The sequence below is a fragment of the Poecilia mexicana genome, unplaced genomic scaffold, assembly GCF_051168715.1.
Source record: "Poecilia mexicana isolate PSO_F unplaced genomic scaffold, ASM5116871v1 scaffold_19, whole genome shotgun sequence".
Taxonomy (NCBI): domain Eukaryota; kingdom Metazoa; phylum Chordata; class Actinopteri; order Cyprinodontiformes; family Poeciliidae; genus Poecilia; species Poecilia mexicana.
Genome location: NW_028263388.1, coordinates 21010911 through 21038451, shown reverse-complemented (window position 1 = coordinate 21038451; position 27541 = coordinate 21010911). Strand labels below are relative to the sequence as shown.

At 36.8% G+C, this 27541-nt stretch overlaps 1 protein-coding gene across 3 annotated transcripts; it reads right to left on the bottom strand.

Moving 5' to 3' along the window:
* Positions 1-1081: 1081 nt before the first annotated feature.
* cpn1 (carboxypeptidase N, polypeptide 1) lies at positions 1082-22047 on the bottom strand. 3 transcript variants are annotated; one of them, XM_088001096.1, is made up of 10 exons: positions 21661-22047; positions 21321-21568; positions 14516-14712; positions 12517-12672; positions 7739-7915; positions 7503-7614; positions 3621-3760; positions 3114-3213; positions 1614-1732; positions 1082-1519 (listed from the first exon to the last, which is right to left on the bottom strand). In XM_088001096.1, the coding sequence occupies exons 1-10, from the start codon at positions 21717-21719 to the stop codon at positions 1409-1411; spliced, it is 1419 nt and encodes a 472-aa protein (XP_087857222.1). In that variant the 5' UTR covers positions 21720-22047; the 3' UTR covers positions 1082-1408. The 3 variants fall into 3 exon arrangements, with proteins under 3 accessions (XP_087857222.1, XP_014828890.1, XP_087857221.1); XM_014973404.2 differs by having other exon boundaries at positions 21672-22045; XM_088001095.1 differs by having other exon boundaries at positions 21321-22044.
* Positions 22048-27541: the final 5494 nt, after the last annotated feature.

The window sequence follows — 27541 nt, the reverse complement described above, 5'->3', positions numbered from 1 at the left end:
CAAAAGTAATTTTTATATCAACCTACATAATCTTTCCAGAAAACCAACCACACATTTATTTATTTTACTCTATAACCGGTTATACTTTGTTGTTGGTTTTAAAAAAAATGCTTACATATGTACATGTCTGTGTCATCCTTAGAAGGAAAACAAAGTCTGCAGGTCAGAAATAAAAAATAAAAACCTAAAGATACACCATCATTTAAAGTGTCATGCTGTAATTTTTTCCACCAAATCGAAGTTTTCTGATGATCTACAACCAATCAAATTAAGATCTTTAAAATTAAAGATAAAAACAGGAAAAGGGACCATTTTTAAAAAAAAACTCCATCATCAGCCCTCATTTTCCCCCTCATTACTCAAAACATTATTAAACATTTGATCAGATCCTAAACCTAAAAAAAAAAAAACCCAACAAATTCAACATGCTTCTCATAAATGTGTAATATAGTTAACTCCTCAATTCAAATTTATTTGCACAATCATTTGCTGCCACCTGCTGGAAGCAAAGGATCAGCATTGTAACAATTTAATAACTTATTTGTGTTTTGGCACTTCTGTCCCTCCATACATATTGACGCCACAGGAGCTGCGATTCATTTACACCCAAAGATTAAAATCTATCAAATCCACCATTGAGGTTTATGGAAAATAGTTTGTAATTTTAATAAGAATGACAATTTATTAATTCTACTGAAAATAAAGCTGCAGTACAAATACTAATATGAAATAGAAGAAACCTTCAACAACAAAAAGAATGGTGAGAGATCGGGGAAATAATTTAGTTATTAGTTAGAGGTCACCGTTTCCTTTTACTACAGCGACCTCTAGCGTCCATGGCAAGAAAATCCACGTGAACGTGTTTACCAGATCTTTTCTCTCTTTTTTTTTAGATAGGTAATGTGTGTTATCATTTTCAAAATTATGTCAAGAGTTCAGGCAGTTTTATTCTTAATTTTTACATTGCATCTGCATATATTTTTGTACATTTCTATATGCAAAAGAGACATTCATATTCCTTTCACAAGCATGAATGTGAAAGGAGAATCAGTGCAAAAATAATTCAGAGCTGGTACAAAAATTGTAAAAACATTCTTTTAATTCATTTACAGTTCTCATCAAATTTTGCGTAACCAAGATAACAAAAAGGTTGCTTTCCCCCCCCTTTACACAAACAGTTGTGTTCATACATATCAACACTGTTACATAAATACACTTGGCTTGGAACAACCCTTTCATATATATGCAACGATTTATAATCATTAACAAGAAAAGAATGTTTTTATCCCATAATTACCCTAAGACTACAAAGATATATCATGAACATGTATCATTTACATAATTAATATGCTGGGTATGCCTTCTCTGTGTCTCTGGATTAACTTCTGTGTGCGTTTTTGTGCATGTTTCATCTTGGGCCGAGCTTCAGTGACGCCTTGTTGGCGGAGATGTTCTTCTTTCCATGATGGTGCTTGCCCTTTAGGTTTTGTTTTGGCGCTTTTTTCAAGTAAAAATGAAGCTGCCAGGGAGCAAGTTTTAAAAAAGATGAGTATTTCAGCCGCTTTTTAAACAATTAAATCTTTCAAAGTAGAGATTTTCTGAAAATTTTCAACCTGGATAGCCTCAGCTGGTCCCACCGTCACTGTTTTGGATGAAGATAGGTAACCTGGAGCGGAGGCTTTCACGGTGTACGTTCCTGGCAGCAGGAGTCTGAAATAGTCGCCATCCACACCTGGAGGTCCACGACACAGAGGTTGGTGTCAATTATTTTACATCGCCATTTACAGATCAGAACTGTAAACTTGTGGATTTAAAATCAGACAAGGTCCGAAAAGACTTGCTCTTTACACAACTTACTACTAATGCTAAGGATAGTTAGCATGGCCACCAATGATGGCAGATAAGCAGTTTTCCTGTAACAGTAAGTTGTTTCTCTACCACTAGCACATTGAGCATCATATTAATGAGGTTAATGGCAACAAAACTTTTATTCGCTGAGCTCTAATTGTCTAAAGGACTTTTAGCGAGGGCTTGACGACATAGCTGAAAAACGAATCACGGTACAAGTGTCTCATATCAGTCGTTGCGTATAATAATTGATTTGTTTTTCTGTTTTAAACAGAAATACAACCAAACTAGTTACATGGTCTTTCCTCTTTTATTCATGCTGTTTTTCTTTTGTTTGGTTGTTTTTTTTTTCTATTATTGTTAAGCAGTTATGAGGCAAAGTGGCGTAACTTTAAACTGCTGCTGCGGCAGTTACTCACCAAACTGTTGCTAGGTAACCAAGGAATGAGTGAGTTGCTAGGTAACCAAAAAGTGAGTGAGTCAGTTGATTCCACCAGCTTTGCTTAGCTGGTTGTTACAGCAGCTAAAGCCTTTCCTTTGTCTACATGAATATTTTATGTATTAAATATTCTATTAGATGTATTATCTATTCATACCGATCGTGTCTATTGCGATACATATTGCTGTTGATTTATTGTCCAGTTCTACTTTTAACCTAATATTAGTGAAGGTACACCTGTAAATGATCACTATATTTATAACTTTGATCTTGTGTGGATTAAAGAAAATCTGGAATAAATTCAAACTTGTACACCAAATTCTTATCGACATTATCATTATGCGAACCTCTGACCAGCACTATGTTTAGACTGGACTTGTTTGAGAAGTGCATTTCTCCCTTCGGCCAGCAGAGGAGGGTCCATGTCTGTCTGAAACTGACTGCTCTAGTTGTCATTTTGTCCATTTCTCCTACAGTCAGATCAACTGTGCACTCCTCCAGCAATGGAAACTATTCAGATGTCTGTTTTTGTATCAAATAGCTATTATTTATTCCAGATGTGTAAGCCTGTTGCTATAAAATTCTGTCTCCTGCAACTATCCAAATGATCAAGATAAGATACTTTATTGTTAAGAAAATTGAAATTTCTCCTCAGATTTTACACATAACTCCAAAAATGCACAAAATCGATAGCCAAAATAAACAAATTTACATACATGGCACCTATTAATACATGTCACATAAATGCAAATGCATTTTCAGCATTTATAAAAACTGTATTTGCTATAAAAACATTTACATAAATAGAAACACACTGCAGTCTTACCGGTTGTGACATCATGATTAATCCCAGCGACAACAATCTCAGCTTTACTGATTGGGTTGTTGTTCTCGTCATACACCATGCCTTTAATCCCATGATGCACCTGGAAACAGGCAGGCGACATTAAAAAGAAAAGCAAAACTGCTGGAGTTTTTATTATCAAAAACATCATGGGAAGCATTTTTTATACTAATACCACGGATGGCTGTTAACCGTAGTGGTGCTGGGGCTACAAATTACATGTCGAACAAACTTTCCAAAACAATAAACTTTCCACAGAATGAAGGGATTTCAGTTTCACCACAATGAGGGGAAAAATAATTATCCCGACTTTGTGAAATAAGACTTCCTGACTATATATTTTAATCGCAGTGAATTAAAAGCACATTTAATTTTAAAACCAAACCACAACACTCACTGACACAAATATTTCTCTGAAACCGAAGGCCCAAATTTAGAAAAAGAGTTCACTAGACGGATTAAATTGACATCAGGGTGAATTTTTCTGACCTGTTCCAGGTACGAAATAAGCGCCTCTCGGTTGCCGAGCCATTCTCTGGGCAGCGACGACTCCGGAGGAAACTTGTCACAGCTCAGCTCCAGAGTGATCTCGAAACAGTTGGTGTACAGGTAGTTAAAGTCCTGCATGCCTTGAATAAACAGAAACAATAAATGAAAGATGATGAATCTATTCCTGTTAGATTTTAGAAGAAAAATCTAATTTTCTCTGAAAGTTCAAGACATTTCTGGAGACAAAGACTGAACACTTTTCCTATCTTCTCAGATTAATAAACAAATGTTTATACATATTAGACTAAGATGTCACAATAACAAATTTTACTAGACGATAAATTGTCCCAGAACTTATTGTGATAAACGATAATATTGTTGCCTTGAGACCAAGTAATATAATAGTAATAAAGGCACAATAAAGCAAGAAGACATTCTCAAAGATCGGTAACCTTTAAATTCTAATGAACATTAAACACTGGAACTGGAAGACATTTTAAAAATCCAAAATAAATAAAGAAAACAACAAATAAAATGAATAATGAAGTCTCTGTAAACAAAATTATCTTTGAAAAAAAGGGCTAGTTGAAACCAAAACACCAGACTGAATATTTTTATCATTCAGTTTTTGGTAAAATAAAAAAACAGAGAGAGAAAAGAGAAAAACAATAAATCAAGGAAAAGAAAATAATTGAGTTTCTTTTAATTTGTCATGTGATTAAATGATTTATTGTTTATTGTGACAGGTCAAGAGGGGAGAGAATACAAAATGTAGTTTTTCAATTGACAATTTTAGGAGATAAATCGATCCAAATCAACCCAACTGTTGATCAGAATATAATTACCTCACTTTAAACCATGATTTAACTGTGATTAAAAATATTTCTATGGTTCAGAACCAAAGATTCACTTATTAGAACCCATCAGACAACATGAAGTAGACCAAAATGTCCCAAAGAGTGAATAAAAAACCAACAAAAGTAAAAATGAGATTTGAAATGTTTTTATTCAAGAAGCTTCTCGTCTCTCTTGATGTCCGTGACGAAGCTCAAACGTAACCTCACAGACCATGACACAACACTTGGACCAAAATACCTGCTAAATTAAACATGACAAACTCTTGCTAAATAAGACTGCGTCTGGTTTCGTCCCATTGAAAAACTCACGACTCATTGGTAAAGCTCTGCAGCTTCACATACTTTTCAACTGAGATGAAGCTGAACACTTTCTCTTATGGTCAGATAAACATTTGAAGTTTTAGATAAATCTTTGGTGGAAAAATGGGTCTCATTTCTCAATCATTGCCCTTGCTGGGTAAGTGCAAAAAACACAAACCGACACTCTGATTATACTGTTTAGCAGCAATGTAGATTAACCAGCTTGTTTCCATCCCTCATTACAGGGCAAACATGTAAATCTCTCATCATTCTTTTGATTTTTGAACAGAAAAAAAAGAATACAGAGTTTCCTCCACTTTGATTTTGATCTAACAATACACCAGCTAGAAACATTTACAGACTTATTTATGGACTTTACAAAGTTTATTGGCTGGACAATAAACAAATAACAATATATGTTGTGATCAATATCAGTAAATAACATGTCTGATAGATAATAATAATTTCACTGAACTAATGTAGGCAGAGGAAAGAGTTTAGCAGCTCAACTTCTCAAGCCCAGCTAAGTAAAGGTAGGCGGAATCAACTAACTCACTTTTTGGTTCCCTAGCAACTCACGCATTCTTTGGTTACCTAGCAACGACCTATAGAGTAGCAGTTTCAGGTTTTGCTCCTGTGCCTCATGACTGCTCAAAAAACAAAACAAAAAAACAAACAATGTAGCTGAGAGAAAACTGTGGCTAAAACAGAAAAGATCACACCAGCAGTTTGTCAGCATTTCAGATATTTAAAACAAAAATTATCGATTGGTATTAAATGCTTATATTCTGTCAGCCATATTGCCCAGCCCTAGTCTAAACTTAGGTCAGTTTCACACTAGAGAGTTTGACACAGTCTGGGCATGTATAGATCAAAATCATTACTTTAAATTGATGAACCATTGACTCAGTTTTAAGAGAGTTCTGCATAAATATTCTAGTTTGGAATCAGCTCTACAGATCACGTTTACCCGGACTGTGGTGATATTAGCTTAACTTAACTGTTACAACTTCTGCACACAGCATTACAACATTACCTAACAGACAGTCCAACCTTTATCTACTTTCCCCCGTGGCAGGGATAAAAAAAATCCAAATTAAAACTGGATTTCAGGCCTTGTCCATACTTGTCTTTTTTTTACCAAGTCTATGCTTGTATGCAGCTGAGAATTTCAATACTCATTCTCTTTGGCTGCATAGGGGTTTGCTCAACATGACTTCACAATTTTTATTAAACTATGTTCATCCAAGAGTGCATTCTGGACAGGTTGCCAGTTCATCTTAGGGCAACAAAGAGAAACATAGGAAAAACAACCACACACACCAGCCCTGTTTAGACTGCTTTAATCCAACTCTAGTTAGTTTATCTAGAAAGTCCAGTTTGTTTGGGAAGATGTGAATTCGCTATCAAACACTGATGCAGACTAAAAAAGCAAACTCTGGTTTACCTAAACCCCTGAGCAGACCAGGTTTTAGTTCAGTCAAAGTTAAATGTAACCGCGGTGCCGTTCAAAAGCATGTGTGAACGCCAAGTGGACCAAAAGCGGCTCTGAAAGCAGGAAGCAGACTATAGCAAATAGCATGCTGGGTAAATACAACCAAAACAAACGTGAGAGTTTAGTACCAGCAGGAGAAAAGGATGGCGTTTTTTGTTTTTTTTTACCAAAGACAAAAGAGAAATTATACAACCTCTAAAATCTGACGCCATATTTTTGAATTACTAAAGTTTCTAAGCTCAATAAATCTGGAACAAACTTTCAGAAAACTGCAGAACTGCCGAAACATTGAGTTCCTTTAAATCAGAGTTGTTTTTGATTAGTAAATGGAACATTAGCTGCATTTCCATTTACTTTAAAATTGATCAAATTGTAACTATTAAGATAAATTCAAAAAAGGGAAGAAAAAAAAAACAGTGTTTATAAAAATCCACGTTTCCGACACGGCTTTTCATCTGTATCAGAAGTAGTGTATTTCAATGGAAACACTGTTTTTTTTGTGTTTTTTTTCACACGACTTGTGATGAACAACCGGATGTTACGAAGAAGATAGGAAGTGGAAGAAGGATGGTGTTGCTGCATATTTTTTATTGTGTGATCAAACTTATTCATAAGTTTAACTGTATTTTTTTACTTAATTGTGTTTTTTCAACTTTGGCGGAACAACAAAGTTTTGCAAACATCTGTAATGAAAACACAGCAATTATCAACATACCCGATGTGTATTTGCTTGATGATTTTAATGATAACACTGACAAAATGCAATGTTTATTGCTTGTTTTAGAATCAGTGACTGTATGATATTTTCATGATGTGAAGCACTTTGATCTGTTCTGTTGCTGAAATGTGCTATACAAAGAAACTTGACTAAGGAAAAATAGGGAAGAAAGTAATTTTCTGAAAAGAAAAAATGGCCAATTGAACATTGCTGAGACATAAAAACGGCCCAAACACGGGACAGAATCAACTGAGTGGGTTTGTTTAGCAAAGGCAATGGTCCAAACTAGTCAACGATGAGTCAGTATGAGAGAGAGCTTTCCAGAAAAAGGCTTGGGACGGTATGCAGCGACAAAGCAATGATCAAAGTGTTGGGTGAAAACCAGAAAACAAACACTGCAGGACATGCTGAAAAGCGCTGAAGCCAATAGAGACTATATTTACAAGGTGAGAAAAAACAAACAAGTTGTAACATGACCAGGGGTCGCATCATGCTAGGAGTTAACTTTTTACCTTTAGACAGAGAATACCAGCTGGCTCCGTTGGTGATGCCTTCGTTAAAAAAATCTCCGCAGTTCCAGCCTAAGTGCATCCAGCTGTGAGCGTACGAGTACGTCCTTGCCAACTATCATCACACACAAACGCATATGCTCCCCGTCATTCAGATGCTTACACAAATACGCATCAGACAACAATGAGATCAGGTCAGATGTGCAACATCTGGGAGGAACTTTTAAGCAGCTGCACACCTGCCTGAAGATTTTGTCATCCGCAGTGGCCGAGTACGTGGTCCTCCCTCGAATGCGAGCGTCTCGCGACTTGTCGAAGGGGTAGTTGGCCACCACCGCTCCTCCGTGGAGATTGGCCGACAAGACGAAATTGTAGTTTTGCATCCATTTTATGACCGCCAGAGTCTCGGGTTCAACCTGTGAGGAAGAGTCAGGGTGAAACAGAGTAATGCTGAGGGTTACAGTGCAATAAGGAATCAATTATTTTTGAGAATTGAATGTTTGAAAAGTCTGAATTTCTTGCCACTAATGCACTCCGTTGGTTTCCACAGTTCAGAGTGATGTCAGCATGCCAAATGCCACCATCTTGTTTAACAGTTTACAGTTTAGGCTTTCAATTCAGGTCTATGACGAAGTATATCTGCTTTCATTACAAGAATACAGTCGTAGTAATACAAAAATAAAGTCTTAATATTACCAGAATGAAGTCATAATAATAGGAGAATAAAGTATTAATTTTAAAAGAACTCAAAAAATTTTTTTTTAAAGCTTTTGTCTTATTTAAACTTCTTCCCATAATTTTAATATGTTCCTCTATTAAAATAGCATCTTTATTCTGCTCATAGTATGACAACGTTCTTCTAATTGCACAGCAATTCCTGTAGCCTGGCTCTAGTACCCCGTTGTTCGATAAATTTACATTAACTTAAATTCATTTTTATGATTAATTTATATAAATGTAAAAAGTAATTTTTTCTGACTTAATTTGCTTATTTAATTAATGAAATTATATTTTCTATTTGAGTATACTTAAATTAAATTACTAAATTTAAAAGGTTTAAATTAACTTTGACTCAAATCCAAACAGTAAAATCTCATTAAAAATATTGGGTTGTAAAGTGCTGCCTTAATTTTACTGAGTAGATTTTAGTATTTCTTTTTTACAGTGTAATGCACATGTGGTAATTTACTGCTTCACACAGTGAGGTTTTCTCAAAACTCTAAAAGGTAGTGATTAAAACATCAAAACATCATTTTACCAAGTAATTAGAAAAAGATGAAAACATAAGATTTTCTATTTATGGAGGATTTTCACTAAATATTCCAGAGTCTCTGTAAACCTTAAGTCATTTCCCCACATCTGAAGAACAGGGAGGCATTTTTCACTTCAATCATTCCTTTGAGTGAAATATTATCACTTGGCTAAATTACAGCATGCGGCCTTGATTTGCCTGGAGGCTAACGCGGAGCTTGTGGCTTCATGTTGCCAGTAAATGTTACCCTGACCAGCATGAATAACACGGCGATAACAGTGGCACGGTTGTGTCTCCGAGTCTGGAGGCGGCCATCTGGGACAAACTGGGGCTGCTACACAGAAAAACAGTAGTTTTAACATTTTAATGAAAAATATGGAGGTGAAAAAAGATGGAAATTATAAACTCCTCATGTTTGCTTGAGAGTAAAAATCAGACACTTTAAACCAGTTTCTGATTAAACTGGTTTAAAGTAAGGGATGAGGAACCAGTCTCCTAAACCAGTTTCCCAATAAGGTAAGAGTCTAGAATTATATATTTACATAATTTGTTTTACTTTTTTACTTTGTCTTGCGACATTATGATTGCACCCAAAACCACTTTATAATTTTTTAATTAAGTTTTGTAAATATTTTAAAATAAACAAATCATTGAGAGTTTCCTGTATAAAGCATGTTTTATCTGTTGATGCAGAGATGAATTATTTTGTATCATAATAAGTAAAAAGTCTATATGCCACTGTTTAAACTGACATTATGAGAGAGGGTTTTATTTGATGACGTTATTGATGTTGCACTGTGTTTTTGTAAGTAAATGTTTTAACTGTCAGGACATTTGCAAAAGACATCATTGGTGTCAAGAAGTTGTATCCTGGTTAAATAAAGGTTGAAGAAGAAGAAAAATTGAATCAGCAGAAATAATCAAACTCCTTGTGTGTGTGTTTTGATCATGACGTTGTTCTATTTTTTTCCATACGTCTTCTTGTATTCATTTCATTTGCTCTTATATTTAATAAATTATCAGTTCAATCCGTTTAGTTTCTTAGTTTATTCTTGTGCGTTTGGATTTATTACTATTACATTTATGTTGCTCTCTCTCTCCCTTTCTGTTAATTAGTCTCCCTCCCTCAGTTTCTCCACTTTCCTTCTGCCAACACTGTTTCCACGTCTCCTTTGATTAGTTCATCTGGTTTATTGTTTTCCACTTCAGCATTTAAGCTCCTGGTTTTTGTTTGCTCCTGTCTTGACTCTCTGTAGCTCTTCTCAGTGGAGTTCTATCTAAATCTTAATTTTTCATTATTAAAGCTCTTCAAGTCTGCCTCCACCTGGATACGACCAGAAACCAAACGCAACACTGAATGCGTCTTTTTTAATTTGTTTAAAAACTGAACAGCAGTAACAAAAGGAGAGACAGACTTTGGTTTCTGCAAAAGTGATGCAATCTTATGAACTAATTGTCATCATTTCATTATTAAAAGCAGATGGAAATCTGCTAAAATGTGGTACAAACACCATCATGTCTACTTTCAACTTTACACAACAGGCTGAAGGACGCTGTTGTATTTTGATTAAATGGAAATCTGATAGGCTACAATATTCATTCCAGCTAGTAGGAAAACTTAAAAGGGTTAATCATGAACAGCAGCTTTTTCCTTCTGCATTCGAGAGGAGAAGTTGAGACTCCCCCAAGGACCTGACCTTCATGCTGGAAACGTGCCTTTTGGCAGACTATTTGCAATACTTTGACGGCACATGCTTTTATAAATCCCCCTACTGTTCATTTCACACTTGAGTGCCCTGAAGCAAGTACACAGTGAACTGCAGAAGCCATTCGATCACCTGGAATGAAGCCAGGTGTCTTCTGAAACCAACCTCAATGGTGGTATTTACTCTGTAAAGTTAAGCCAACAGTTGTACCCTTTAAGAGACTTTAAAGATAATATTCACAAAACTGCAGCTTCTAGAAAGATATGAAAGATATGTGCTTTCTTTACGTGGAACTTTACTCTTTCAAGCCCTTTTTCTGTGTTTCTTTACATGCAAAAACCTAAAGCAAATTCATGAAAACAACATAAAATTTGATATTTGTGTTAATAAAGTGGAGATTAGCTGTTATTTACACTTAAAACAAAAAACAAATCGCCTGTAGAGTCTTTATGTTTTTTTTTATTATTAATTCTTCTAATAACAAAAACAAGCAACGCTTGGCCTGGCGGGGCAGCTAGTAAAGCATGGCGGGCTGCCAGACTTATAATACACTAGGGGAAACCCTGTTATGGATAAAACACTCTTTTATTCATTTATTTAATATATTATTTTTGTTCAGCTGCAGATGTTTTACAGAATCTGAGCTGTGTGCTACGTCACTGTTTGTCTTGTAGCGGAAGAAGCGTCAGTTGAAACGTTGTAGCTCTGGGAGAAGAAACTTTATGACGGTTTTGTTTCTGTGCGTCAGTGCCCGGCTGCTTCTGAGAAAACAATTCCCAAAAAAATACACAGCGTGGGGCAGATAAAGTTGCCAAAACAGAAGACAGAGTCCTGTCTGTTTCAAGAGTCCAACATTTGCACCAAATTGTTTGTAAAGCAATCCGATCCTGTCAAAACTCGTCAGTTTATGAATATCAACAAAGTTAATGCCAAAGAAACCCAGCAATGTCACAGTTGCCCATTATTCAGCACATACACACACAAACTCATCTGGTTTCCCACAGACTTCATTTTTCTCCTCACCTTCTTGTGTATTTTCTTTCATTTAAACAGACATTTCTATTAATAAGTTAATACACATATGCAGCCAAAACCAGATTATTTACATTTAAAACAGTAGGACTGGACAATAAATCAGTAATAATGTATGGAGATAGACACAAGATCATTTTGTGTGATAGAATATTCAATAATTTTACAGGTTGGTGGAATCAACTAAGTCACTCTTTAGTTACCTAGCAACTCACTCACTTTTTGGTTACTTAGCAACAACCTGTTGGGTCACTGTCCCAGAAGCAGAAAAAAATTAAAAGTTTTTGTCCAAGGAATGACTTAAGAGTAAAAAACTATTTGGTAAAAGGTCTATTCACGTACTGAGTAACTGATCAAAACATAAATCATTTAATATCTAAAAATAACAATCAAGCAGACCAAAATACAAACTTTTGTGGAAATTTTGGTATTTTAGAGACCAAAATGAAAATAATTTATATGCATAACATTATTACAAAATAACAAAATCAGGCAAATTCAGTTTCTTTCTTAACAAAAAACTGCAGGAATTTGATTGTGTCTGGTGAATTTTTGGTAAAAATTCAAAATTGAAATTCAAATATACTTTATTGATCCCAAACTCAAAATTAAATTAAATTAAATTTAAAATGGGCTTGTTTGTCATTCAGTGAAGTTACTCAGAGTGGGTAGTGTATCCAGAAATTTTATTCAAGTAAGAGCTGCAATAATAAAATTACTCAAGTTAAAAGTATTCCATAGAGTACATTTTTTCCAAAAAAGTTAAAAACAAATAAATATAACTAGTTACTACCCAACTCTGCTCAGAGACAAAAACAGTTTTTTAACACATTAGAAAACGAAACTAAACATTTGAGCCAAGTCAGACAGTTTAAAAGGCAATGTTACCAAATACTGAGGAAAGTTTTAAATTCTAACTGTTCTAAAACAATTAAATCTGTTTAATGTCAGAAAAGGTTATTTCTCTTTTAAGTGTATTTAAGAGACATAAGCACATTATAATTGAAGCATCTCCAGTAACACTGACCTGTTGTTCCCAGTTGTCTGGCAGAGGGAGGTGGTGGTTTCGTCCGTTGGTTTTCTCGTAGTAATACATCAGTGAATTCAGGTCTGGAAAGTTTCGATTCAGGTCGATGTCTCTGGAATTCCCCCGACCCACCAGATATCCGTTCAGCTCAGAACCCTGTTGACCCACAAACACAAACTGACCAACTGAGTGATTGCTCAGCATGTATTGCTGGTATCAGCTAACTGCTCTAAAAAGTTAGCTGGGGTCTGAGTTTTATTTTTCACTTAGCCTAAAAGAACTCATGACTGGGTTCGGTTGAAGTGAATTCTGGTGCGGTTTGGACTGGAGACCGCTCCAAAAGCAGGAAGCTAACAACAGGTCAGGGTATTCTGGGAAAATACAACCAAAACAAACGTTTGTGTCCAGCGCCACCGGGAGAAATGGCTCGTAGTCTTTTCCAAAAAACAAAATGAAATCCTATAACAGCTAACATTTGACGGCTTTCCATTTTTGTTTACGTTTTGTGAAGAAGTTAGTTGCGGTCAGTGTCTTCTTCTGAGGCTTTTGTGCCGTTTCCTTTAGTGGCTCTTGATGCAGCGCCCCCACTGGTGACGGGGAGCAAGGGCTGGCGATATGGACTCAAATTTCTATCGTGATATTTTGTGATACTACTGTGATAGCAATAAAAATTACAATAAGAACTATTTATTACTCATTTTTTAGAGCCCCACTAACACAAATACTGTTCCTATTAGTACAGTAATTGCATTTAACCATATTTTCAAATTTATTGATGCCTTCATTGAACCAACAGTGGAGAAAACAGTAACAATAACAATCCCAACAATCAAAATTGTCATCATGATAACAAATTTATTTATTTATTTATTTATTATTTCCTTTATTTAACCATATAAAACCCAATTGAGATCTAGATCTCATTTTCAAGAGGGACCTGGTAACACACAACAACCTGGTTACACAAAAGTAGAACAAATTTAAACATACAGTATACACATGTTGCATTCAATAAGTATTTTATTTAAATTATTACTACTTTTTAAAGTTATGGATAATACACGCTTTTATTCATTTATTTAATATATTTTATTTGCCCAGTTATTTTTGTTCAGCTGCAGAAGTTACATCACTGTTTGTTTTGTAGCGTCAGTTGGTCAGTTGAAGAAACTTGGTGACGGTTTTGTTTCTGTGCGTCAGTACATCAGTACCCGGCTGCTTCTGAGAAGAACAATTCCAAATAAAAGAGAACCGAACCATCTGAAAATTCAACAAATGTTGGAACTTTGCTCCCCAATCGAACCGAATGTACCAGAATATCACGTTTGAAAACCGTTACCGACACCTTCATGAAAATGTATCCGGTTCTGTTGTTCTTCTGTGATTGTATAGGACATTGTATAGGACAGAACCGACACAATCCAAACCAAGATTCAGGAAAACAAACCTTACCATCCAGATGGTGCTGCACCCAAACATCTGCTAAGCGCCAAATTACAGTGCAGTTATTCCTATGTGCTGCGACTGGCAAAGAGAGGGCCTGCTGTCTGCCATGTGCTGCAGCTCGCTTCCGGACTTATAATTAGCCTCAAAGAGATTGCACACACGTGTATGTGTTTGTGTCAGAGTGCGTAGCATGCGATCTGTGGTTCAGTCCCCAATTACCTCTAAGATAGTCACTAACTTGAGCAAACACTGGGATAAAAATTACCTGCTATTGTCTGGATGTGTCATTTGAAATTAAAACTGATGGTTTAGCATATTATCGCGTGGATTTAAACAAACTATGTGTTGAGTGTGAGGAATGTGCTTTGATTCACTCTGGGACCCTGACATTTTTGGCGAAAAAATAACAAATCTTTCTTCTTCTTTCTTCTTTCTTAGGTAGCAGATGACTAGATTAGAAAAACAGACAAAGAGAGTCCCTTGGGGAGATTTCTGTCTCTGGTTTTTCTTTCAGGGCGAAAAAAGCTCACACATATACCAGAGTTTACATTACCTGCCTGGCTGCCACTTCATAGCCGTCGGGGTTCATGGAGGGCAGGATGTGGATGCGTGTGTCATGGATCAGCCGCGTGATCCGCTGGTTTCCGGCCCGGTACTCCTCACAGAGAAACTGCGAGAGCTTGATGAGGAGTTCACGGCCTAGCACCTCGTTGCCATGCATGTTGCCCACGTACTTGAACTCCGGCTCCACTGGAGGAAGAATTGGAAAAATGCAGGCAGCAGGAAAGTAAAAAAGATCATCCGGCATGAGCACGCATACACACTTGCACTTAATTTTTTAAACAGTTCAAGATTGGCCTGTAAATAATTGGGTGGTGCAGTTTTAAGAATAAGAAAGAAAGGGAGTGCTTTTTCAACTCACCCACTGAAAAAAACAAAAATACTGTTGAATTAATGTCAAGTTTCCACTTTTTGCAGGAACTGAGGAGGTCAGCGAAATGATTTCAATATCAATCAGGCACGTTACTTACATCCTAACATTATGTGCTTTATTTTGGTTTTAAATAATTACATTTTGATGCTTATGTGAAGTTCAGCTAAAGAAGTACGTTGTATTTATAATAATAATAAGTATTATTATTAAATTATCACTTAATTTAATAATAATAGAATTATTGTTAATTTTATTATTACTAAACTTATAATAAAATTATTTTAATAATCCCTTTGGACTAATGAAGTATTTTTGAATTTGAATTAATATTATTATTATGGGATAGTACATTTTCTTGTCCTGTTATGAGACTCAGTTTGTAATCGTTTTGTTTTATCAGTAAACTGAACAGGCATATGAATACCATAACATGTTTTTAATTAGAAATTTCTGATAATTATTAAGTCGGTATGTGATTCATTTCATTAAATTGAGATAAGGGGTATAATTTAAGAGGTGCTCACTTTCCAAACAGAAAAACAGTGGTAAATAGTGGTAAGCTGATTATTTTTTTCTTGATTTCTCAAATTGTTTGACATAAATAATTAAATACAGAAGTCAGTTGTCCGCATTTGGCTTGCAGAGCTTGAAAAACTGGTTGTTGTAAATATGCAGATGAACACACTGACCTTTTTCACAGCATTGACAAAGATCGCCAACTGTGGCCCCAATAACTACAAATAAACAATAAAAATAAATGACTCTAAACGACTGAGCTGTGGTCTGAAATCAGGAATTCCTCCCAGTCCGCATCTGGAGGCGAAACCTCACAGGCATTGTGTCCGTTCCTGATCCAATCCGACTGTTTAACTTTAACTAGACGCCCAGGGCAGAATTAAACCCCACATATTATTGTAATTAAGTTTTTACTGCTTCAGACCACCATTTCAGTAAGCAGTGTAACTTTTCCCCTTTCCTGGTTTTGCTTCACATATTCCAGCTCCATTTTGTTGTTTGTTGTAACCGCAGAGTGAGTCAGGTGCAAATCCTCTGGGATGTGTGGTTGCTAGCGCAGCAGGATAGGATCACATATGCACTTATTATACGCTTATATAAATAATATTAGGCACAGTTTTGCTGATTCACTAACAGTGGAGCTAATTAGCCACTTAAGCTAACTTTAGCGCACTTAGCTTCCCCTAAATTAATTTTTTGAAATTCTAAAGATTCTAAAGTGCTAATTTACTTGGCTGTTTTGTAGACTTTCGGTTGAATACAGTCTGATATTTGTGTTGAAGTTTTTATTGTTTTCTATTGCTTTATTTTAAACAAGAAACACAGACAGCAGACATTTAAAGTTTTGTTCTCCCGAGCTTAATTTTACTGCATTATTCTTGTTTTTAGATTATGTATAACTTACGTGTGATTTATATGACTTTGTGTCTGTGAAAAGCCCTTTATAAATAAACTTTACTTCCCTTCTTACTATACAGTAATTCACAGGGTACAGCAGTAATCATTTACGCAAATAATCTACAATTTCCAGCTTATTTTCAACACTAATTGGAAGAGACGAAGATTTATGAGAGTTTATGAGACTCGAGTCCAAGTGGAGGCTGAAGTATTTGAGTAAATAAAAATATATATTGCTAAAGGTTGCTTCTGTTCGTCAAGTTTCAGCTTATTAACCATCAGTCAATAAGTAGAAGCAGGGCTGGGCGATATGGAATAAAAGTTTTATCACAATATTTTGTGGTATTATTATGGTAACGATTAAAGTGACAATAAGAACTACTTATTACATCGTTTTTAAGGTAACTATGTGATTGTGTGTGACTGTGTGTCAGAGCAATTACAGCCCCACAAACACAAATAATACTCTAGAGCAGGGGTGTCAAACTCAATTTCACCGAGGGCCACTTCAGCATATTGGCCACCCTCAACGGGCCACATTGACGGTACAAATCAGGAGGGCATCCCTGCTAAAACACCCCAGACAGAAGGCTGACTTCCCTCATTCAGTTCTGTAGAGGCTTATAATGAGTCAATGGTCCAGGTGTGTTAGAGAAGGAATGCATCTAAAGCTGCAGATAGTAGCTCTGGAAAACTATTTGGGCACCCCTAGCATAAATGTATAAAAATACAATGTTAAAAATAAATTAAACACCACCTCATATTGTTAAATAACTGATTTTATGTATTGACGTTTTAAATATTACATTTGAGTTTCCATGGATGTAAAATTACTGCTCAGTTTAAAAATTACAATATTTAAATCAGTGTTTAAAGGTAAGTAAACAAATAATAAAAACAAGTCACATGGGCAGACATTATAGACTTTATGCAAAGATTTAGTCTCAGAGGCAACTGAAATCAATTAATTAAAACAATCCTTTCTGAATATCATCTCATGGTCTCTGAACTAAATGCGTCTTTCTGACCGGGAGCTGACAGCATGTTGAAGAGTTATGGACCGGACGCTTTGGAGCGTCTGGTTAGGAAGCGCATTACAAACCTTTGGTTGAAATGGCGCGTTAAATTCAAGTCTCCATTACAGACCAGAGAAAACTAAAGAGAATGCAACGTTTTGGACGATGCAAAAGTTAATTAAACTGTAATATGCGCAGTCCGCTGCTCAACCACTGCGGACTGTGAAGAATTAGAAACCGCTGGAAGTAACTCATCCAGCGGATTTAACAAATGGAGCCTTCTGGGTTCACGCTACCCAGGAGAGCGGCGCTCTGGAGGAGCTGCAGACGTAACATCTGTCCGTTTCGGAGAAGCGAAACCACGCAAAACAAAAAAATAAATAAATAAAAATCCTGGTAAAAGCGCACACCGGATCGCGCAGGGTAAAACACTCAGAGTTCATTTGATCTGTTTGGATCAGACAGATCCAACTGAGTGATGAATTAGCGCAGATTTTTCTGCAGATGGGAACCAGGAGGAAGTGCGTTCAGACCCCAGTGGATGAAGTGATGCTAATTTAAGTGAAGTCGCTTAACCCTCAAGACCATAATTGTAACATAATTTTTTACCAAACGTCTTTTTGCCAAAATCACGTTAAGTAAAAATATTACATAGGACATTATTTTTGGAAGACCGATTTTATTTTCAACATAATAAATATTTATTGCACAAATTATGCAGGAATCAAGATGGAGCTAACAGTTAGCCAATAGCTGTGCAGCATTCATATGACATTAGCTTGTACAAATATTTTACATAACCTGGTTCGCTGGTTATATGTCTCTCATGTTCACTGCCTTCAGATATCAGCCTTCTGGGACCCTTTATCAGTCTGGCGGATTTTTTTTTAGACATTTCCATAATTTTATGCGCGATTTCAACTCGTCCTCTGCCGTTTTCTCTCTCTCTCGCACCGCTACTCCGCTGATACAACACGAAGCTCCGCAGGGAAATTCCAACGAAAATATTTACTCTAATATCTGCTGCACATGTAATACACCGTTGAAAAGCTTATTTTATGCACTTTCTAATACTTTTTGAATTTTTTTGAATGCCTGCCTGACACCAACTCACACACATATTCATTCACAGTCTTACTTGTAAATCGATTTTTCTTTTCTTGGACGTTTTGATGTTAGCTTGTGCTGGGAAAATCAATAAGCAGCTTGAGGTGACTCTGCTGCTCTCTAGTGGCGAGAAGCCGTAATGTTGGCTGGTAACAATCGGAATGCTTTATGGGAGATGTAGTTTGTAGTCAATTCGTCCTCAAAACCTATTTTAAGTCAATCATCGGCCTATAAAATGCTGGGGGGCCACATGTGGCCCGCGGGCCTTGAGTTTGACACATGTGCTCTAGACAAACATTTCCACTTGTAATGCTCTTATTTAGGACAATAATCACGTAAAGAAATGTGATTTGTGTCACTGAACTGAACATTGCAAATTTGTTGGTAATTATTGATTATTTTGTTGAACAAACATTGGAGAAAATAGTAAAAATATCAAGCTGGTCTGAGGGGGTTTTATCGATACAACGATTAATCAAAATTCTTACCATGAAGAGAAATTTATCACAATAAATGATAAACAATACAATAAATGCCTACCTCTAGTCCAACGTGATATTGAAGGACATTTCTGTAAGTTTTTGCATAAATTGTGATTTGAATTAGGTGTAAATTAGGTGATAAATCAACGCTGTAGCTGCACAATCCCTGAGTAAACTAACTGACGACAGGAGGAAAAACTTAAATTCTTCTCAAAAAGGACAATTTCAGCTAAAGCAAAGAAGTGACTGGCTGATTTTGCTACTTCAGAGAAGGTCATCTGGTATTCTCATTGGTATCTTTGAGCAACCAATCCAAACAACCTTGTCGGCTGGATAGATTTCCCTCCTCCCCAGGGTCGCTTCATTAATCACTGCTGAAGCGCCGAGAAGCCGGTTCTGGAACTAGAGGACCAAACAGTTCCAGGACTATCAAATATGATTTGATTTGTTTGGAGGGAAGCAGCGCTGATACCTCCAAATTTATTAACGCTTTCCATTAATTGTTCATGACTTCATTTCCTGTTCTTGAGTGAGCTCAGTAACGGCCGGAGCAGCCGATCTTCCTAAAGAGTGAAAGAAATGCTGACCTAGACGAGACCTCGGGTAACTCCCCGTCCTGAAGCGAACAGTTCCTGTTTTTCACCTTGCGACAGAGCAGGCACACATCCTTCAATTCTACTGAAGGAAGCCGCTACGTGTGCAAAAGCAGAAAGGGGAAAAAGACATAGAAATGCAACCTCAGACGTGGCCAAAATAGCATTCTTTGCAGATGTCAGGCTATTTTTCAAATTCTGGCGTAAGCAGATGAGGGAATGGAAAAACAAAAAGAAATCTTGATGACATGGGATATGATTAGTTGGTATTTTACCCAGATAAATATTTGCAATGAAGTTGTGCTTTTTAATTTGCAACAAATAGGCAAAACAAACAGAGGAACTGATTTGGAGCAGAGGGAAGGAGGTTGGGGGGGAATTAAAAAAGCAAAACATTTTGCAGGAGTAGGCTCAGGGTTAAACCCATGTTGACTCAAAGTGAACCTATTAGTCATCTGCTCAGCTTTGAGTTACACCACAAAATTTGTCAGGGGCTGGATGGCAGAAAAACTGAGATGAAACACAGATGTTGGCTCGGCTCTTTTGTATTTTCTTCTTTTCACTGATGTTTATCAGAGACGCCAGCCTTGGAATCACTCCTCTCTTTTCTTGTCCTCATCTAATCAGAGAGAGAGCTTGTGTTTTTAAAAACCAGAATCCCCACAGACTGCTCCGTCTTCTGCCAGCTATGTCCCAACAGATAAAACTACGAACAGAATGTGCTCTGAAATCTGTTCCACTATAATCAATTTCATTTTCCCAACCTTGTTTGAAGGCAGATTCATTTCAACCAGACATATGAGAGTTAAACGCCCACACCAGAAGGGGGCCCCCAAGAGCACCAAGTTACCATGTTGGTTAAACGTATAATAAGATTCAATAATACAAACTACATAGTTTTACACACGAAAAACAACTTCTACATTATTTTAAGGTTGCTACACAATAAATAATGTATAGTGATGTCAAACTTCTTAACCTGTTTACTGTAAATTTATGATTTATCATCTTATGTTACTTTCAAATAGGCCTGTCACAGTAAAAAAAAATTTCTGGATGATGAATTGTTGCAGAAGTTAAATGATAATATTGTTGTTTTGAGACAATTTTCAAGTAATATATTGATAATGGCATAATAATGAGTCTCAAGGATCAATAAAATGTAAGTTTTAATGAACATTTAACACTGGAACTGGGAGACATTTTAAATATACGAAATAAATAAACAAAATGAATTATGAAGTCTCTGTTAACAAACTTTTCCTTCAATAAAAGGGGTAGTTAAAGACCAAAAGGTAGTTAAAGACCAAAAGGTAGTTAAAGACCAAAAGGCCAAAAGAGAAAAACAATAAATCATGCAAATGGAAATGATTAAGCTCACTTTAATTTAGTTTAAGTGATTAACTGATTTAGCTGCTCCCACATATGAGGTGTTCGTCGCGCCAACGCCTGAATCACAGGCTGACGATTCCTCTGATTATATATTTCATGTAACTGCCACTGATTTTTAATGACTTATCACTGGAACAAGTTGTTTTTCTCATTTATTGGAAACATCGCAAATGCAAAATTGTGCTTTTTAGACAAAGATTTGCGCACATTTGAAATGAAAACGCAGAGCTAATTATACCAGGTATGGTAAGAGTAACCTGGGAATGAACAACCATTTCAGGTTGACATGTTCGTATGGGGGGGCACCAAATGAAAACCCGGTTAGGGCCCCAAACAGGTTTGGGCCGGCCCTGATTTCAACACACCATAAAACCTCTTTTTGCTACATGTGCTTCCAGACAATGAATCAGGTGTTACTCACAAGCTTCGTGGATCCCTGGGTTGTCACTGAACTCCAGCACGTAGAGGTGGCGCCCCTCCACGCTGCGCCCAATGCTGTAGATGCGGGTGATGTAGGGGCAGTCGCTGTGCACCGCAAACAGCACCCGCACCATGTCCTCGTATCGGTGATGCTGAAAGTCGGAGCCCGACGCCGGGAGCCCCGTCAGCCCCAGCAGAAGTGCGCAGACCCAGGGAACAGTCCTCCTTTGCAGCATGGTCCCCGACCCCCTCAAAAACACACCACACACACACACAAAGGTGCTTTCCCGAAACTATCCACAACACACAGCTGTCAGATGTGTGTTTTTTACATGCCAAACATTTTCCTTACTGCTCTTTTCTTTTCTTGGTCCTGATCTCCCACTGCCTCCTCCCACATTCAGACCTCGGAGTGAAGAGCAAGCAAGGACAGCCCCCCCTACTCCGTCTTTGTCTCACTCTCCTCCTCCAACAGCTGCTCCTCTTTCACTCTCTTCCCCTTTGGGTTCTTGTCAAGTACATGCTACTTGCTTTATTAGTGCTTTCGAAAGCTTCCCAAAAGCCCCTCCAGGCTCTCTCCCTCTCTCTCTTTGCGCACAGAAATTAGCTCGGTCTGTGTGAAGCGCTCATTTTCTCTGTCTTTAACTCAACTTATATGCTGCTTTCCATGGGAAAGAGGGGTTGTTTCCACGGAGCTGCTTTCCCCAGTCCTCCCAGTCCTCAATCATCCATTCATTAACTCTTAAGTCAACACACAGCCTCTGTGTTTGAGAGGGTGCATGCATGTGTGCCTGCGTTCCTCGGATGAATCAATGGAAAAGCTCTTTCGCAACCTTTCGGGTGCTTTTTGCGCCATTGTTTCTTCAAATCAAACAGTAGCCACATAATTGCACAATTTGACGTTTGGAAAATAAATTCCCTTAGTGAAAGTAACTCGATTCTTTAGCGCTATAATCTTAAAATATTTAGTGTTTTTTGGTCATATTAGCTGCGCTTCCATTAAAAGTGTCTGCAAAATTATGTCAACATTCTGCTGATGTCGAAAAAACATAATTTCGCAACAAGAAACGCAATTAAAATCACATGTGAATAAGTTTGTTTATGTCTTAAGTCAATAAAAAAAAAACAAGCGCGCCATGATCCTCCAACTACTTACTTCCTGCCTTCTTCTTCTTCTTCGTGGTTTGCGCCAGTGGCAACATCCGGTTGTAGATTATTTGACTCCTATGATGCAGTTTTTCAAAAATAAATACATTTATCAAAATACCACAAAATATTAGCACCAAAACTTTTAATCAAAAAACGAGATTTTTTTTTATTTAATTGGTGTGTTTCAATTAAACACAGCAAAATTCCTTTTAGAAATGTCAAATTGTGCAATTATATGGTCACTGGAAACGTTTTGCGCACATTTGTAATAGGAATGCAGCTACTGCCTTGCAAAAGGATTGTACGCTATTCATTTTTTTCAAATTTGTTAAAAAAAAAACCCATTACAGTTTCTTCTCCCAGGCTACGTTACCTCTGACCAACTGACGCTATTTCCGCTTCAAAACAGTGACGTAGCACGCAGCTCAGATTCTGTAAAACGCCTGAGGCTGAACAAAAATAAAAACAACTATATTATATAAATGAATACAAAAGGAGTGTTTTATCCATCCATCCATTTCCTGTACACCCTTGTCCCTAGAGGGGTGGGGAGGTGCTGGTGTCTATCTCCAGATGACGTTTCGGGCAAGAGGCGGGGTCACCCTGGACAGGTCGCCAGTCTGTCGCAGGAGTGTTTTATCCATTTATCCAACACAAAGACAGAAATACTGAGCCAAACAAGATGGCTGTTAATGTTAATTCAACACTTTGATGTGTGGCTAACAGGAAATTAATGTCTTTGCTCACTTTGTCCGCTGCTATTGCTAAAACTAAAGGCATGCTAACATTCGGCCCTAAGGTAATGCGCCAGTTAAGCTAACCGGAAGTTGCATGCGCTGTAAACAACCATCCTCTTCACTGCGAAGAGAGAAGTGCGAGCCGAACAAGATGGCTGTTACTGTTAGTTCAGTATTTCAAAGCCTAACCAACACGGACTGACTGGCTCTCTTCCCTTCTTCCGCTGCTTTGCTAAAACTAAAGGCATGCTAACGTTTGGCCCTAATGCGCCAGTTTTACACTATTAAGTTTCCCGGAAGTTGCCTGCGGTATAAACAACATCCTCCACTGCTAAGAGAGAGGTGCGGAGCCGAACAAGATGGCTGTTAATGTTAATTCAACATTTCGAAGCCTGGCCAACACAGTATGGCTTTGTTCACTTCCTCCGCAGATATTACTAACACTACAGACATGCTAACATGCTAGTTTTACACGATTAAGCTTGCCGGAAGTTGCCTGCGCTGTAACCATCATCTACTGCAAAGAGATGATCGAAGTCATCGTCCACAGCTTCTCCTGATGATCGCTGATCGACCCGGTTGAAATTCTAGGCAAGGAATCCAAGTCAATGAGAGAAAGGCCAGATGAAGCAGGTAAGCAAGATTAAAATACAGCGGAATTGCACAGGAAGGCAATGTCCAAGCTAGTACATTTATGAGGTGAACGAAAAATAAAATAGTTTTGACCATTTCTTTAAAAATATAAAAAAGTTTGATATCAATTAGTATCAGCTTTAGTTGCAGTTACACCTGCAAGCACATCTTTGCAAAAGCTCAAGCTCAATATAATTATTTTTTAAGTTTTCTTTTAGGTTCTCAGTTAGATTCATTTGTAAAATTTAACTGGACCATCCTAACGTGAAAATTATGCTTTGATAGAAACCACAACAGGTAGTTTTTCCTGCTTTGCCAAATCCTCAAGACTTTTGCAGCCTCTAGCAGAATCTCAAGTTATATAACTTTGTGTGTAAGCGATGCATAATGTTGACAGATTCTCCAACCTGAGCTGTGGATCTCTGCAGCTCCTCCAGGAATACTGCAAGCCTCTCAACTGCTGTCCTGATTAAAGGCTTTTCTTCTTAAACCTGTCAGTTTTAGTAAACAACTGCATCTTGGTAGTGTTGCAGCTGTTAAAAAAAGAAAACTTTGTGCTTCCAAATATTAAAAACAAGTGGGTTTATGAGAGGGACAAGTCAGAAAATATAGAAAATCTTACCATGCACTTGAAAAAATGTGAACTGTTCTTGTGTAAAATTCAATATCTAACATATGAATGTGACCAAACATTGCAAAATAATAGAATTAAAAGATTAGCAGCGTATAACAATGTTTTCTTTGTTTTTTTTCTTCTGATGCCTTCACAGAACAGCTGGATTTATACTGAGATTAAATTAGGCTCAGTCTGACATAAGAGGACTGTTTTCATTTTTCTCCTACTCCCCAGTGACTTGTTAGTGGTGATTAAGCTAGTGAAGTCCTTAAAAGTTTATTTGTTCTTGCCGTTTGACAAAACGTGCAGAAACTAATACTTTTACAAAAAGCCCAGATACTTTAATTAAAGTTTAAACAGATATAGCTGGTTGAAACACAGATACAGCCCCTGAAAACACAAACATTCAGAAGGAGCCAAGATGACTAATAACGTTACTGGAAGAAAGAGAAGCCTTTTGCCCAGAGGGTTGTGTAATGGTATGAGGAAATAAAACACATAAAGGGAAAAGAAATCATAAGTGGCGCAAGAGAAGGAGGAGGCTTAAGACATAAAGGAAGGGAATTAATTAAAAGGGATGTAGCAAAAGGAGAAGAAAAGAATGGATGAAGAAATCAGAAAACCTCTCCCTGCTAAACATCCCAATAAAAGTTACTTTAAGCCGGTCCAGATATCCGAATATACTTACTGTAACAGAATAGCTTATCATGGATTAGATCAAAGCTAAATATAGTAAAATACAGGCTCTTAAAAACATATTAATGCTCTTTTAAACCTTTTCCACATTATCTCACGTTACAAACAAGAACCTCAGTGTTTCACTGGGATTTAAAGCGATAGATGTTCAAGTCCAGTTCGTGAAAGTTTAGAGTTTAGTCCAGATTTTCTGCTCCGTTGACCAGAAGTTAAAGAATCCAGAGACTTTTTTCATCTCAAATTAAAAACAAAAAATTATTTCAATGTAAATTAAATTATTTAATGAAACAAACTAAGTTCTGAAAAAGGGTTTCAAATGTTAGGCTTATGAAAAGAAAGATGTTTATAACTTTTTAGTTACTTTTAGTTTGTTCGATCTAGAAAATGTTTTTCGGTTCAATTCAGAGTTATTCAAGTCTCGAGTGGACAATTAATTTAAATTAACAGACCACTTAAAATGATCAGTTTTTCTGATTTTACTTTTTATAATTATATGTTTGAGTAAAATGAACATTGTTCTTTTATTCTATGAACCACTGACAGCATGTTTCTGGAAGTCCAAGCAAAAATTTTGTATTTATTTGGTCAAAATAAGAAAAAAAATGCAGGGCTTCCAGACCTCAAATAATGCAAAAAAAACAAAAAACAAGTTCATATTCATTTAGAAACAACAATACTAATGTTTTAACTCAGGAAGAGTTCAGAAATCAAGATTTAGTGGAAAAACCAGGAGGTTTTCAAAAAGACATCAAATGTAAGTCCAGATATATGATAGGAAGAGTATGAGAGTGCATATCATCGTCATCAGCAATATATGGAACAAATAAAAATGGAGATCAACCAAGGAAGAAATTGTCTCTGGTTTATTTTGCAAAACGCACTCCGTAGATCCACCTCAAAGGTACAAGTCTAAACAGTTTGTGTCCAGGATGTGTGTGGTCTGCAGACATGTTATCTGCCTGTTTCCTGAACTTAAGATAAACTCCAACAATCCTCTCTGCACGCCTGACTTTTTGTTGCAGTTTGACTTTAAGTTTCAAAATGGCCGAATTAAATCCCATTCAAAGCAGGACAAAGCTGTGGAATAATTTAAAACCTGCCTGATGTTTCAGCCATATTTAAACAACTGGAAGAGACATACCGCAGCAAAACTTCGTTCTACAAAATATAGACTCAAATCCCAGATACTTATTTCAGATTTTTATTTGGAAAGGGAAAAAAAATAATTTTCCTTCATAATTATCCATTAAGTTGTCTTGGTCTATCATAAGAAACCCAATGAAATGCACATAGTTTCATGATTATGAAATGGAAAAATTCAAGAAGCATGACTGTAGTATAAATACAATGAAGTCTTGTGCAAAATGTTTTAGTGCGGTATCTTTTTTACTACGTCAGACTGATGTTCCAGCTGTTTCTGCTCTGCTCAGTGTTTTAAAGCCTGTCCTGGTTAGAGGTTTGCTGTTGCAGCTTTTACAAGCGGTGGCATGAACCTAACAATCTGGTGAAGCTGTTGTGGAAGCCCCATTTGACGGCGCTAACGGATGACTGATGGCTCAGAAACTCACAACCAGCCCACTCTGTATGATTTGTGACTGAGGCTGTGCATAAACGCTGCACCAGGGGTGTCCAAACTGCGGATCGTGGGCCATTTGTGGTCTGAAACAAATTTGTTTGTTGAACTTTTTAGAGTAAAATTATTGCAGACATAATTTTCTTATATATTTTACTGAAACTTTGCTAAATATGGTAAAAGTTTTGAAAGAAAGTGACCCAAACCTTGAGTGAAACTAGATGCCTTTTTTTAGTACAGCAAACGTGCAAATTACATTTTGGATCTCCAGTGAATAACACTGTTTATTCAAAAACAAAACAACTGTCTGTCTGTGTATCTGTCTGTCTCACTGCTTTCCTTCCTTCCTTCTGGTTGCTCTATCTGAGTGTTTCTAATAATAGGAGTGTTTTATTGTTTTGTTGTTTTCCTTCATCGTCTCTTATTAAATGGAAACTGATTCTGTTGTTGGCTGTAAACGCCTGGAATACTTTACATTTCTCTCGTGGCATTCCTTCTTCCACATTTGGATCGCTCTGCACTGCGGCTTTGTCTCCTGTTTCTGGTAAATAACAGCTTGTCTTGCAGCCAGAAACATTCAGGGGGGTTTTTGTTGTTTTTGTTGAGTTTGCACATTCTCCCTGTGCATTCTTGATATTCTGGTCATTGATGTTCATTGTTGTCTTTGTTTCTTCAGTTTTCCTATCTGATCAGTTTATCAGGGTTGCAATTAAACTTTTGACTTCATCTAAAAGGTGTGTAAGGGTTGCTGTTGGAGATATTGCTGCTTTCTTGTTGCACTTAAATGTTTCAGATATACAAGCTGTAATTTTCAAATC

Coding starts and splice junctions, on each gene's coding strand:
- cpn1 (XM_088001096.1), bottom strand. CDS start 21,719: ATGTGGGAGGAGGCAGTGGGAGATCAGGACCAAGAAAAGAAAAGAGCA. Junction 12,673..14,515: donor ATGAAGTGGCAGCCAGGCAG/GTAATGTAAACT, acceptor GTGGGTCAACAG/GGTTCTGAGCTGAACGGATA. Junction 1,733..3,113: donor TAATCATGATGTCACAACCG/GTAAGACTGCAG, acceptor GTGGACCTCCAG/GTGTGGATGGCGACTATTTC.